Here is a 15,871-nt window from a genome sequence, read left to right as displayed (position 1 = left end):
AGGTTGGTGGCGATACTTCAGGTCCCATATATTGACTAATTCCATCCCGTTGACCAGCTCCCGGAGTTCTTTGCTAGGAGTATAGTTAGGATGCTGGTCCTTTCTGTCGAGCAAACAATTAAAATCGCCTCCGAGTATGCAAGTATCGTATCGTCCCCGGAACAACGGTGTAACCTTATGGGCGTAAACATCTGCTCTGCTCCTTCTCTTATCCGAGCCTGACGGTGCGTATATATTGATCAAACGTATTCTACCTATGGTCACGGCCATACGACGGGCAGATGGCAGATACTCTACTTCGTCTGCACGTATCCCTTCCTTCAATAGTATCGCAGTTCCAACGCCTCTCTTGTCACACGGGTAACAATAAATATCGTAACCGTGAAAGTCCGTCAGGTGGCTTGCGGAGTATGGATGTAGATGTAGAAGCACCCGCACTTCCTGTAACAGCGCTATGTCTAAATCTACAGCTTTAACATGTTACTGAGCATCTTGATTTTTACCGGCGTCCCAATGCTATTGGTGTTAATAGCCTCTATCAGATAGGCTTGTTGCATGGCTGTCAACGTAGATAGGGCAGCTTACGGTCGCTAATTCTTCCGTACACAGGCTGCTTTCTTTCTAACGTCCCCCGCCGTCCCCTCATGTGGTCTGCCGTTATTCCGTGAACTCTTCCGGTCTTACACCGGGAGAGTGTGTGGGAGCATTTCCTCCAGCATCACCTGTTCCCCACGTGGGTCGGTCTTCTGACCAGTCCCCTTAGCGTCCCATCGTTGTCGTGCGTTGTAGGCACCGTAGCCTCCTCAGTAGCCTGTTGCTGTCAATCGAACTCCTCCGCTGTTTCTCGAGCATCGTCATCAGACGGTAGTGTCACCGTCCCGCGGCCCACCAGTGCATCCACGCTTGGCAGTTTTCTGTATCCATGGTCGTCTGCTCTGTATCCGAAAAAGCCTGAGCATTGCCTGCTGGATCTGGTTGGTCGTTCTCCACCGTGAGGCGGCGCTTCTTCCGGCGTTTTGGTGCTGGCTGAGGTCAGCATGGCCTCTGGAAGTTCGTGGGGGACATCGGAATCGTGATCCGTCGAATTATCGACGTCTGTAAATGCCTTATCTGAAGGGGCCGCAAGCGGCACCGAAGAGAGGGCGTCCTGTGACTGCTGCAGGCGGTCCAGCGCAACGTCGTCCTTCCGCGGCTCGCCACGATCTGCCTCTGCCAGTACGTTCCGGTACGTTTCTGTCGTGCGGCCTACGTCATCGCATAATGCGGCGACATAAGTCATGGGGAGCATTGTCGGATGCGGTGTGAGTGGTGGATCATCCTGTGGCAGCTGTAACAACCTTTGCTGAGTACATTCAGAACGTACGTGTCACTCTTTCCCACACCCACAATACGTCCTTGGTTGTCCGTCGTATGATCCGTATTTGTCTGACGCCATTGAGGACAGGATACGTTTTGAAACTCGCCCATTTTTCAGCCACACGGGATAGGACCGTTCCGTAAGGACGCAGGGCTCTGTCCCCAATTCTTCTGACACTTCGAATGGAAGTTCAAAGACGCGGATCGTTCGTAGTCCCATGCCGGCATGTTCAACTGTAACCGCTCCAACATTCCCGTCCGAATGACAGAAACGAAGTTCAAAAATGGCTCTGAGCACTATGGGACTTAAATTCTGAGGTCATCAGTCCCCTAGAACTTAGAACTACTTAAACCTAACTAACCTAAGGACATCGCGCACATTCATACCCGAGGCCGGATTCGAACCTGCGACCGTAGCAGCAGCGCGGTTCCGGGCAGAAGTGCCTACAACCGCTCGGCCACAACGGCCGGCGCACCCGTCTTCACCGCTGGTTTTGTGTTCCGCTATCATTTATCGCCTGTGAACTTACTCTCTTGACATCGCCTGATATGAACGCTGGTACGGGTAATTCACAGTAAAATTTCCTATATTATAAGGTATATGCGGGAGTCGTGTGTGAGCATATTTAAAGCTAGATTTTTTCCGCGCCATACACGGAAGGAAACAGATTGTAGTGAATTCGGTTCCTAGTTACATGCAACTCTTCTTATTATATGCTGTGAAATGCTGCTTTTAATTAAGAATGAACATTGCAGGTAATATTGTTTCACAAATTATCTCGAAAATATTAGCCGCTGAGATAATATACATTATTTCCACTGACAGTGCACATTATTGAAATAATGTAACATAACGAAAACTGTTTATGTACATATTCTAATGTAACAGATATACTATTTACTCATTTTTGGCTGTTGCTATAGACAGAGGGAACATGCTGACATTTGTGAATGTTCCTTTTAGATCTATATTGGGCCCTCGGGGCATGAGTGCCCCGCAACGAACTTATGTCGTCACACAAGTCGCCTTACGCAACATACACTGATCAGCCAGGGCATAACGATCACCGACGTACTATCGATATAAACCCGCCTGGTGAGGAATGACTGCTAGTCAGACACACGCACGGTGCATATAGCACCACTGAGCTGGCTGTCCGCGTGTGGAAGGGGAAAGAGCGCTGTTTGTCTGAGTTTGATCGAGGGCAGATTGCGGTGGAACGTAGGCTCGGCACGAGCATTTCGGAAACAGCACGACTAGCCGGGTGTTCGAAGACTGCTGTGGCGAGTGCCTTCAACACGTGGCGAAAACAAGGCGAAAACACGTCAAGACGTCGTGGGGTTGGCGGCCAACCTCATTATAGAAGTCAGATGTCGTCGGCTGGGCAGACTGGTAATAGAGGACAGGCGGCGAACTGTGGCATCTAAGATCAGGCTTTAATGCTGGACAGAGCACAAGTGTCTCTGAACACACAGTGCACCAAACACTTCTAACGATGGGCCTCTGCAGTCGACGACCAATACATGTGGCAATGTTAATACCACGACATCGGCAACTACGACTGAAATGGGCACGTGACCACTGGCGCTGGACGTTGGCGCAGTGGCTGAGCGTTGCATCTGATGAATCCCGATATCATCTTCATCATGCTGATGGGTGGACGCGAATCCATCGTCTTCCAGGGAACAGTTCCTTGACACTTATACTACGGGACGGAGACAAGCTGGCGGCGGTTCCATTATGTTCTGGGGAACATTCACGTGGACATCAGTGGGTCCAATCGCGCCATGACGGGCAAGGGGTAGTGTACACTGGTTGTAGACGACGTACTATCCTTCATGACACGATAATGCACCATGTCACAAGGCCAGGTGTACGAGGTGTGGCTAGAAAAAAACCGGACTAGTACTGGTGAAACAATAAAACGAATGCAATAAGGCTGAAAGTCGCGTGGCCTCTCACGTGACTCTCGCTCCGCCTACTGCTCGAGTTTCATCTGCCTCCTGCACTCAGTCTGCCCGTGGCGTCTGTTTTAAGTAGTTGACGTTTTGTCTGTGCGTCGGAAAATGTTGAGTGTACAGAAAGAACAGCGTGTTAACATCAAATTTTGTTTCAAACTAGGAAAATCTGCAAGTGAAACGTTTGTAATGTTACAACAAGTGTACGGCGATGATTGTTAATCGCGAACACAAGTGTTTGAGTGGTTTAAACGATTTAAAGATGGCCGCGAAGACACCAGTGATGACACTCGCACTGGCAGACCATTGTCAGCAAAAACTGATGCAAACATTGAAAAAATCGGTAAACTTGCTCGACAAGATCGCCGTTTAACAATCAGAGCAGTGTCTGAGTTAACAGGAGTTGACAAGGAAAGTGTTAGGCAGATTCTTCATGAAAGTTTCAACATGAACAAAGTGTGTTCAAAAATGGTTCCAAAGTGTCTCACAATTGAACAGAAGGAACGCCGAAGAATGATTTGTTCTGACATCCTGGAAAACATTGAAAGTGATCCCACCTTCTTACAAAATGTTATTCCTTGCGATGAATCATGGTTTTTTACTTACGATCCCGAAACTAAACGCCAATCGATGCATTGGAAAACTCCTGGTTCTCCACGCCAAAAAAAAGCACGAATGTCAAAATCGAAATTCAAGGCAATGATGATTGTTTTTTTTTTTGACATCAAAGGGATTGTGCACATTGATTGGGTACCAGAGGGACAAACAGTGAATCAGCATTACTACATTAGCGTCCTGGCTACCCTACGAGAGCGAGTACGGAGAAAACGGAACGATTTGTGGAGAAAAAAGTCATGGATCCTTCACCAAGACAATGCCCCAGCTCACAGTCCGTTGTCAGTGAAGACGTTTTTGGCAAAACACAACATTCCCATCTTAGATCATCCACCCTACTCACCTGATTTGGCTCCCTGTGACTTTTTTCTTTTCCCTAAAGTCAAGTCAGCTTTGAAAGGAACTAGATTTGAGACTGTTGAAGCAGTAAAAGAAAAAGCGACGGAAGTAATGTATGGACTTACCGAAAATGATCTGCAGCATTGCTATGAACAGTGTAAAATTCGTATGGAGCGGTGTAGAGACCGAGGAGGAGAGTACATTGAAGGAGATAACATGAAATTGTAAATAATTGTAAATAAATGTTTTTTCCAGCATCAGTCCGGTTTTTTTCTAGCCGCACCTCGTATAATGGAGTGGTTGAGGAAAACAGTGGCCAGTTCTAGTTGACGTGCTGCCCCCCTCCCCCCCCCCCACCCCCCACCGATCGAACACATCTGGGATATAACTGAAACGTGGCATCAGAGCTCATGCCGCCACCGCTACCCCGCCCCCCCTCCCCCCGCCCCTCTGAAATTTTGGAATTTACGGGGCAATTAGGTGACTTGTGTATGCAGATATGGTGCCAACTCCATTCGACGACCTACCAAGGATTTCCATGCCACGACGCGTTGTCGCTATTGCCCGTGCCATAGGTGCGCAGACCTGTAGTGTCATGTTCTGTGACGGACGCCACAGGGCCCGTAGGTCTCGTTGGCGTCATGGAGGTGGCATTAGATCGATGGCAGACGACGCTCTGGCTGATCGTATAGTGAACTGCTGGGAAGAGGTTACAGAAGAGCATGCAGACTCTGATGCAGATGTTGTAGCTACTATCTCTACTTTTACAAACACTACTACAGCAACTGAGGGTAGTTTGGGTAACTCAGTGTCAAGTGCGCCTGCGCGTGAAATGTCTTTGCCTATGCTAGAAGAAGCATTTATGGAAGTAGTGAAACTGACTCTGATACTGAAGAAGCTGAAAACGTGGATTTATGTGCATGGCCTAAAGTCTGTTGTGAACCGCTTTCCTTTGGGATATGTCTTTCTCCTGATGGCCTGTTAACAGAAGTTGACAGTGACCATTTCCTACATGTGTTTTCAAACTTACCAGTATATGTAAATGTCGTGTGACTAGGGCCTCCCGTCGGGTAGACCGTTCACCAGGTGCAAGTCTTTCGATTTGACGCCACTTGGGCGACTTGCGCGTCGATGGGGAAAACTTGCCAGTGAAACTACCATGTATTTTTTTGCGCTCCTGACTCATTAGTGTGAATATTTACTACTCCATAACTCATGATGGACTGGAGAATACATTATAAATTGTGCAATTTTACTGATCAATATTTGCAAAGAGTACGTACTGACATGCAATTCATTGTTGTGCTGGCTGGGTAATTTTGGCACTTAAAGGATTAAGCGGTAAAGTGAACCGCCTCAACGTAAGAATGTGGGGAATACAGCAACCACTACCATGGTCAGCCACGAAAGACAGTATCCAAAGTTTTATGTGTTTTGCGCCATTTCCCGAGAAAAGATTTACGTACCAGTTACGGCACTCATGGATATGCTGGAGAGCTGACTTTTTCCTCAGTTGGAAGGACATGCCGAAAATTTAATTTTTCAAACGAACGGAGCACCACCTGCATGTAAGGTCGTTTCTCAGCAGTGAGTTGCGTCAATGTCGGATCTTCCGGAAGAGGCGTAGGGGTCTTTAATTGTGCCATTGGCCTCCAACGTCAACTGAACTCAAAGTATGTAATTTTTTGTTGTGGTTTGTGGAAGACTCAGTCTATATGTTTCCCCTTGCAACAACTTTGGATGAAATACGACGCCACATAACAGTAGCATTGAATCCAGACATGCTCACAAAAATATGGGAAGAGTTTGACGATCGTCTCGATGTTTGTCATAGGTTCGGAGGAGTGTACATTGAATATTGGTGAATGGAAAATAAAAGTATTGCTCCTAAACGTAATTTGAAGAAGTACCCTAAGGTTGTATGTGTACGCATCTAAAAGAAAAATGGTTCAAATGGCTCTGAGCACTATGGGACTTAACATCTATGGTCATCAGTCCCCTAGAACTTAGAACTACTTAAACCTAACTAACCTAAGGACATCACACAACACCCAGCCATCACGAGGCAGAGAAAATCCCTGACCCCGCCGGGAATCGAACCCGGGAACCCGGGCGTGGGAAGCGAGAACGCTACCGCACGACCACGAGATGCGGGCGCATCTAAAAGATGTACCTTTTTTAACCGTAGGGTCCTTTTGAACGTAAAAGCTTTGTAGTCGTATTCGTAAGGTAAAATTCAGCCTACGTTTGTATCTTCATTCGTGTCGAAGATATAGACATTAGAAATCTTTTTAAAATGCTCTGTGTAATTTATAAAGACGATATGAAGCAAGATGCAGAAAATACAATTGGGTCATCTGATGAAGACTGCATGCTGTCTGCCGACTATAAGTATCATATGCGTTACTTAAAACTGTTTCGAAAACTCCCCGGATTCAACACATTTATTACTAATACAAACAAAATGTAATGCAAACAAGTGAAACATTCGCATTACTGGCGAAGTATAATTACAGGTTACGAAAACAGCTCAACAAACATCGGTTATTTACTGGAAGACATAAAATCAGATAATATACACACGAAAGATTACAGTTTTGTGCAGAAATATGAGGAATACGTTTTTAATCGCGAAAAGTTTCCAGATGTTTACTGCATGTGCGTAAATGTACAACAGTTAAAACAGAATCCAGTTTTATTTGGGCAATCTCTACACTCCGGCATAGAGTCGGGAAGCTTACAGTGCTCTGTAGAGGTTTTACATATCTTTCACATTATTTGTTTTCCTTTCTTTGTTACTTCCTGTCGGATAATTCCGCTTTTGCTCAACGTGTGTTTGCTTATGAGCTCTCTTTCTCATAGCTCTTGGAATCTTCATTGCCGGAAGCGGTCCGTTTTTATTCTTCCTTCATACACCATCATTTTGCTATGCGAGTGTTTGTTGCCAGAGAAATGTCATTTCAAAACTATCTTGTGAATTACATGAAAGAATAGAATTTCAGGCTAGCAGATCGTCCCTCGTTCACGTAATACGTTTACTACTGACCTGCTTATCCGTCCAAAATAAACATACCTACGATCGGCAGGCCTTTCGAGGTGACTTAATCTCGTCTGCTGGGTACTCCTGCATATAGATACATAAATTCTGATTGAGCCTTTCATCAATTCTTCCAGTAACAGATTCACACGGCAGCAAAATAGTGAGCAACAGTATTTTGTTTCCGGATCGAAGTTATTGTAACCATTATTCACGTAAACTAGCTGAGCACCCGGGGTTGACCACGTACATACATTATGTGATCAAAAGTATCCGGACACCGCCAAAAACATACGTTTTTCATATTAGGTGCGTTGTGCTCTCACCTACTGCCAGGTACTCCATATCAGCCACCTCAGTAGTCATTAGAAATCGTGAGAGATCGGAACTCACAGACTCCGAACGTGGTCAGGTGATTGGGTGTCACTTGCGTCATACGTCTGTACACGAGATTTGTATACTCCTAAACGTCCCTAGGTCCACTATTTCCAATGTGATAGTGAAGTGGAAACGTGAAGGGACACGTACAGCACAAAAGCGTACAGGCCGACCTCGTCTGTCGACTGACGGAGACCGCCGACAATTGAAGAGGGTCGTAACGTGTAATAGGCAGACATGTATCCAGACAATCACACGGGAATGCCCGATGAACGTCATCTGCCAGTGTGTGTAGTGCCAACAGTAAAATTCGGAGGCGGTGGTGTTATGGTGTGATATTTTCACGGAGGGGGCTTGCACTCCTTGTTGTTTTGGGTGGCACTACCACAGCACAGACCTACATTGATGTTTTAAGCTCCTTCTTCCTTCCCACTGTTGAAGAGAAATTCGGGGATGGCGATTGCATCTTTCTACACGATAGAGCACCTGTTCATAATGCACGGACTGTGGCGGAGTAGTTACACGACAATAACATCCCTGTAATGGACTGGTCTGCACACAGTCCTGACCTGAATCCTACAGAACACCTATGGGATGTTTTGGAACTCCGACTTCGAGCCAGGCCTTACCGACCGACATCGATATCTCTCCTCAGTGCAACACTCCATGAACAAAGGATTGCATTTCCCCAAGAAACCTTCCAGCTCCTGATTGAACGTATGCCTGCGAGAGTGGAAGCTATCATCAAGGCTATGGGTGGGCCAACACCATATTGAATTCCAGCATTACCGATGGAGGGCGCCACGAACTTGTAAGTCATTTTCAACCAGGTGTCCGAACACTTTTGATCACATAGTATATTTATTACAGTACTCTATTAGTCCATCGCCTCCTTCCCCCTCTTACTGTCCATCTCCTCCCCTTTCCTTTCCCAGTCCATTTCCTCCTGTCTCTCTCTCTCTCACTCTCTCTTTGTCTCTCTCCTCCTCTTCCTTTTCTGTCCACTTCCCCCACCCCCTCTATTTGTCCATCTCCTTCTTCCCCTCTCTGTCTGTCTATCTCCTTCTACCCCCTTCCCTTTCCACGTTATCACCCATACCCTAATAAGAGGTTACCGGTTCATGCCCCCATCGCATTTGTTTCCAGACAGCAAATAGCATGTGTACCAAGTTTGGCTGAAACCGATCCAGGAGTTTAAGACGAGCTTTCTACCAGTGGATGTGCCCATGTACGTACGTTTCATATGTACACTCCTGGAAATTGAAATAAGAACACCGTGAATTCATTGTCCCAGGAAGGGGAAACTTTATTGACACATTCCTGGGGTCAGATACATCACATGATCACACTGACAGAACCACAGGCACATAGACACAGGCAACAGAGCATGCACAATGTCGGCACTAGTACAGTGTATATCCACCTTTCGCAGCAATGCAGGCTGCTATTCTCCCATGGAGACGATCGTAGAGATGCTGGATGTAGTCCTGTGGAACGGCTTGCCATGCCATTTCCACCTGGCGCCTCAGTTGGACCAGCGTTCGTGCCGGACGTGCAGACCGCGTGAGACGACGCTTCATCCAGTCCCAAACATGCTCAATGGGGGACAGATCCGGAGATTTTGCTGGCCAGGGTAGTTGACTTACACCTTCTAGAGCACGTTGGGTGGCACGGGATACATGCGGACGTGCATTGTCCTGTTGGAACAGCAAGTTCCTTTGCCGGTCTAGGAATGGTAGAACGATGGGTTCGATGACGGTTTGGATGTACCGTGCACTATTCAGTGTCCCCTCGACGATCACCAGTGGTGTACGGCCAGTGTAGGAGATCGCTCCCCACACCATGATGCCGGGTGTTGGCCCTGTGTGCCTCGGTCGTATGCAGACCTGATTGTGGCGCTCACCTGCACGGTGCCAAACACGCATACGACCATCATTGGCACCAAGGCAGAAGCGACTCTCATCGCTGAAGACGACACGTCTCCATTCGTCCCTCCATTCACGCCTGTCGCGACACCACTGGAGGCGGGCTGCACGATGTTGGGGCGTGAGCGGAAGACGGCCTAACGGTGTGCGGGACCGTAGCCCAGCTTCATGGAGACGGTTGCGAATGGTCCTCGCCGATACCCCAGGAGCAACAGTGTCCCTAATTTGCTGGGAAGTGGCGGTGCGGTCCCCTACGGCACTGCGTAGGATCCTACGGTCTTGGCGTGCATCCGTGCGTCGCTGCGGTCCGGTCCCAGGTCGACGGGCACGTGCACCTTCCGCCGACCACTGGCGACAACATCGATGTACTGTGGAGACCTCCCGCCCCACGTGTTGAGCAATTCGGCGGTACGTCCACCCGGCCTCCCGCATGCCCACTATACGCCCTCGCTCAAAGTCCGTCAACTGCACATACGGTTCACGTCCACGCTGTCGCGGCATGCTACCAGTGTTAAAAACTGCGATGGAGCTCCGTATGCCACGGCAAACTGGCTGACACTGACGGCGGCGGTGCACAAATGCTGCGCAGCTAGCGCCATTCGACGGCCAACACCGCGGTTCCTGGTGTGTCCGCTGTGCCGTGCGTGTGATCATTGCTTGTACAGCCCTCTCGCAGTGTCCGGAGCAAGTATGGTGGGTCTGACACACCGGTGTCAATGTGTTCTTTTTCCATTTCCAGGAGTGTATGTTCACATATATTTAACATATTTCAGACAGTTCACCTGCATGTCTAGCGAATTTCGCCCTGCAATTTCGTTTTCACACATCTCAATGTTTATGACGTCATATCTCCTGACACGAGGGCGACAAGAAAGACCGTCGGCCTCGTCCTGACGTATGTGTCGTGCAATGACATAATTTTTTACGGACATTCAACGACATATGTAAATACTGAAGGCGAAATGTATTGCAAGTAGAGCTAGTTGCAAAGAAGTAATAAATTTAAACGCCATGCATGAAGCGCCAGTTTTTCACGAATCGCTGTGTTTATGACGTCATATCTCCCGATCTGTCCATCGTACAATTGTATCACTGTATAGGTACATTAAGTGATATATATGAATAGTATCTGCAAAATGTGCTGCGAATACTAGTAGTAGAAAAGAAGTAATAAATTAAAACATCATACCTGATGCGGCAGTTTTACTGCATGAAAAGCGGAAATGGAATAAGGGATTTTTTTTCCTTCATTATTTTGTGGGGTTTGATAGCGAGAAAAAATTTCCTAAAGGTTTGAAATTATATGTAAAATTGGTTGCAAGTCACTAAATGCTTTCATTCTCAAATACTGGATGAATAAAGTCTGGGTATTCGCGCGCTGGGGCCTACACTGATTCCTCACACCCATTCCAACGCCTATGATAGGTGGGTGATTCTTACCTCCCCACCGCGAATCTTTGCAGGCAGTAAGTGGTATGTGTACGAAGTTTGGCTGAAATCGGTCGAGTGGTTTAGGAGGGGATGTGGAGCATACATACATACAATTTTATAAATTGTATGGTCATGAAGACGGCCAGCAGGCAGCTTTCCTGCATCAAATACATAATGACGTTTTCAGCATGGCAATCCTCCCCCCCCCCCCCCCGTCCCCACCTCGCCCCGTTCCCAACTCAGCGAGGTGGCAGTCAAATCCCTGTCTGGCCATCCAGATTTAGGTTTTCCGTACTCTCCCAAGATTGCTTAATGGTGTCTTTGAAAGGGTTCATCCGATTTTATTCTCTATCCCTCCTTAATAAAAGCTTGTGTTCAGTCTCTAAAGACCTCATCGTCGACAAGGAGTTAAAGCTTAGCCAATTTTCTGTTTTTCCTTCTCCTCCCACATCGTGAAGCCTCAAGAACCATTCAGATTGCTCACTATGGGATATTTATACCATTTTTAGGTTTTTTGATTCGTATATGTCTCCTAAATCACAGTCCACCTTCCAGAGCATCATTGATTCCTCTAAAGATGAGTGTTTACGTGATTATCACACGTGACAAATCCTTCTACTGGAACAGTTTAGAATGGGCCATACCTTGTGTTCCCGATCATCTGGTTTTGGGTGCGTGCAGCTGGAATTCTTCTACGATCTTAAAGTTTCCTTTATCCATGTTCATCATTATTCTTGTATTTGAAAACAATGGATCTGTCCCTTAGCAGTCTTGTAATCAGACGAGATTCACGTTACCCAAATTCAATGAAAGTCCCAAAAATACAAGCAATTGTTATATGCTCATAGATTTGTATTGACAAATCCTTAGAAATATATTCTTTGCCTTCCCATTAAGTCTATCCACTCTATTTTGAAGTAATTCACACACAAGCAGTGCCAGTATAATAAAGTAACCCATAGTTGCATATGGCCCGTAAAATGAACATTCCAATGTTCTTGTTTCGTAAACAGAGTATATCGCACGTTATATGTTGTCTTATGCTGCAAGTCATCAGTTTTTTTTCTGTCAGTGAGGGCTGTTGACAAAATCGATTTCATTACATCTACATCTATATTCTGCAAGCCACCACAAGGTGTATGACAGAGGGTATATCCCATCGTACCAGTTATTAGGTCTCTTCCCTTTCCATTCACGTATGGAGCTTGGGAAGAATAATTGTTTGAATGCCTCGTGCGTTAAGTAATGAATTTAATTTTATTCTCACGATCCCTTTGTGAGCGATACGTAGGGGATTGTAGCATATTAGTAGAGTCACCATTTAAAGCTAGTTCTTGAAACTTTGTTAATAGACTTTCTCGGGATAATTTACGTTTATCTCCAAGAGTCTTCCAGTTCAGTTGTTTCAGTTTCCAAGTCTTCCGAATCTGCAATGATCAGAAAAGACAATGCTGTCCTCCAATGAGCTCTCGCTTGACACCACTGAAGTCGCATTTGGCGTTGGTTTGGGGTCAGTGGAATGCACGCTATAGGACGTTGACTCGGAGCTAACCTTGACGTAACAGATTTGTAATAGCTCGTTGAGTCACTATGCTGCCAAATGCTGCTCAGACTGCTGCTGCATCGCAAGTTCGAATCCTGCCTCGAGCATGGATGTGTGTGATGTCATTAGGTTAGTTAGGTTTAAGTAGTTCTAAGTTCTAGGGGACTGATGACCTCAGATGTTGAGTCCCATAGTGCTTGAATTGCTGTTGCAGATGCAGTACGATGCGCCAGAGCCATACGTCGAACACGATGGTCGGTAGTGCCACTTGGCCGTCCGGAGCCCCATCTTCTTGGGCCGTACATTCTCGTGACCACCGCTGCCAGCAATCGTGTACAACAGCTACATTCTTGCCAAGTCTTTCTGCAACATCGCAGAATGAATATCTACTTTTTAGTAACCCCATTACCCGACCTCGTTCAAACTCAGTGAGGTGTTGATAATGGCGTCATTGCCTTAATGGCATTCTTGACTAACATCAAATCACGAAGTCCAGTCTCAAAGGTAACTAACGCTCACGACCGTTATAGCGTTTATTCAAAGCAAACCTGATTTGTATCCTCATAGTACGCTACTAGCGCCACTCTTACGCGACTGGCGCGAAATTTGAGTAGATATCGTTCACATATAGAAACATGCCTACCAACTTTCGTTTATGTCGCACAGTTCACTCTTTGTGTTGTGATTTTTTTGCGTCAGTGTGGTATTTTTGAAGAAGTCAATCACTCAGAACATTGGATACACGTATTTCTTAAGCTTAAAACGTAATCAGATCTGAAAATGATCGAAACATTTTGCTTTGTTGTTACCTCTATTTCATTCTCCGATGTTTCAATTTCATCTTTCTTGTCAAATGTGAAGTCAGTTTCGATGAAGTTTAACAGCTTAGCTTCATATTCTTTTCTCAGGATGTATTTTACTGCTTCCTGAAACAATAAGAGAACAGACAATTTTATTTCATACTATCGTATGTTACTGTAACGTGGAGTAATTATAGTCTCATGTCTGAGATATGAACTGTTGATTAAAAATATATCAGTGTTGTCATCAGCAGAGGACAAAGTAACAATGTACTTGCGGAGAAGGAAACACTTAAAAATACGTTACAAACCAGAAGCGGCAAGAAATAGCTCTACTCGAATAAATAACCGGATATTGTGTACATTTGTTGTAATAACCGGTTGTCTGCATTACGAAGCTATTTTAATAATCGTCAAGCACAGCACGCAATCTCTTTACCTGCTATTTACATTGAGATTTTCAGTATTCTTACCTCTAAAAGAATAACTTTCCTTAACATAGAAACCAAACTACCAGAACACGAAGCTTATTGTAACGTGTAACTGCCTGCTAGTTTCAAACAAAAAATACTTCGCAATTTCGTTGATAGTTCTATGGAAATACCCGGAATTCCAAAATTTGACAATCTTCATACAGATTGTTCAAACTGTTACTATCGGCATGAAGAAATTTATAGGCAGCTATGTTGTAATTAATCTTAGATAGCAAGCTTGACAACTGTCATTTTTGTGGGAAAAAGTCGGCGTTTAATTTTGTAATTGATGTGGACGCTCAGTTTCGTGTTTTATGAATGCTGGTTATTATGTTGCAAAAAATAGGCGACGCAATGAGAGTCCTGCATATGAGTCATCTAACTGTTTTATGCTGTAGTTATGGATTTTAAATTTTTAACCAACAATGCTGTATAGAGCACATACTCAGGAATATAACATGCCAAGGTTTGTGTGAAAATTTTGTACGATTTTAGATCTTAAGCTCTCGGAAACAGTTTTATTCCTCGCTTTCATAATAGAAATACGGGGAAAAGCTCTTCTCAGGACGCAAAGGTCTTTAAAACAATAGTCCAACATCGTAATCTTATGTTTTTTTTTCTTTCACTACGACTATACATCAGTAAATTGAAAAAATACAGTAATAGCTATATGGCCACATTGGCCTTCAAACTTCTTCAGAATGCTACATGTTATCCGACTACACAGACTATAATGCTTTAACTTGTTTCCAAGAGTGAAAATTCAGCTTAAATTGCGGAGAGTTTCTACGGCTGTGGAGCTCCTGCAGGTGCTAGCATCTTTTATTATGGTCAGTTCCGAGAGGAGACTTGGTAAAAAATCATTCGATGGCTTAGAAGAGTGAAAAGGTAGGCGGGGTGTGGTGGACATGATATGAAAGTAGCGAGGTAATTGTGGCTCTATTGCAATGATTTTCTAGTAGTCTTCTTATCTGGGAACGAAGACTGTTTAGAGATGTGGTTGCTGGTGGCAACTCTTTTATTTACATTAATTTACATTACACTTTACGCTAGCTCTATCCTACAGACAACTTAAACAGACCATACCTGTATATACTTAACAGATTTTACATCTCCAGCATTTGTGTGATTAGAAACATAGTAATGAACAGTAAGAAATACAGTTTAACATAACCATACGAATACTAAACCGAAAGAGAGATACAATTATTCCTACTGAAATATACACCATGTACTCTGCACTCTCGAGTCACTTCGCAATTCACGCATCAAACTTCAGCAGCCTATTACATCTAAAAGAGATTATTACCACGAGACTCACTGCATCTACAACCACAGTTGTACACAGATGTGCAAAACTTAAAGAAAAAACTAACATTCGCATGATGCGTCACTGCCAGGTAAAACATAGCGCGATGATGATGATGATGTTCGGTGTTTTAGGGTGCTAAACGGCATGGTCTTCAGTGCACTAACATAGCTCAATGAAACTCGGACTATACACAGAAAAAACTGTTGCAAAATAGTACAGAAGGTAACCGAAAGAAATAAGCAATGAGACCAACAGAAATGACACATTTATTCAAAGACAATAACCACACCGAAGTTACTGCGGTTCATGATGGTTCCCCGCACATTAAAAAATGTGGGCATCTTCCTTAATAAGGTCTGTGATCACCACGAGTGGCAATGCACGCTCTGCGACGTGCTCTCATGCTGGTATCAAGGTTGGTAAGAGGATATTGTGGTTGTTTGTTGTGGTCTTCAGTCCTGAGACTGGTTTGATGCAGCTCTCCATGCTACTCTATCCTGTGCAAGCTTCTTCATCTCCCAGTACCTACTGCAACCTACATCCTTCTGAATCTGAATATTGTGGTAAGGCGTCCCATTCCTACACCAGCGCGGATGACAACTGCTGGATGGCTGCTGGTGCATGTGGATGTGCTGCAGTACGTCTCTAAATCTACATCTCCATCTATATGGTTACTCTGTAATTAACACTTAAGTGCCTGGCA

General features: G+C 45.1%; 1 protein-coding gene across 1 annotated transcript in view; it reads right to left on the bottom strand.

Moving 5' to 3' along the window:
* LOC126249456 (endoplasmic reticulum protein SC65-like) overlaps positions 1-15,871 on the bottom strand; it is a 472,900-nt gene that overhangs the window by 42,555 nt on the left and 414,474 nt on the right. Inside the window, exon 6 of the mRNA XM_049951109.1 lies at positions 13,393-13,509. Within this exon, the coding sequence (XP_049807066.1) occupies positions 13,393-13,509 (117 nt within the window). The remainder of the gene's footprint in view (positions 1-13,392; positions 13,510-15,871) is intronic.

This window comes from Schistocerca nitens, chromosome 3, assembly GCF_023898315.1.
Source record: "Schistocerca nitens isolate TAMUIC-IGC-003100 chromosome 3, iqSchNite1.1, whole genome shotgun sequence".
In the NCBI taxonomy this organism is placed as follows: Eukaryota; Metazoa; Arthropoda; class Insecta; order Orthoptera; family Acrididae; genus Schistocerca; species Schistocerca nitens.
This window is presented reverse-complemented; position numbering and strand designations above follow the sequence as displayed.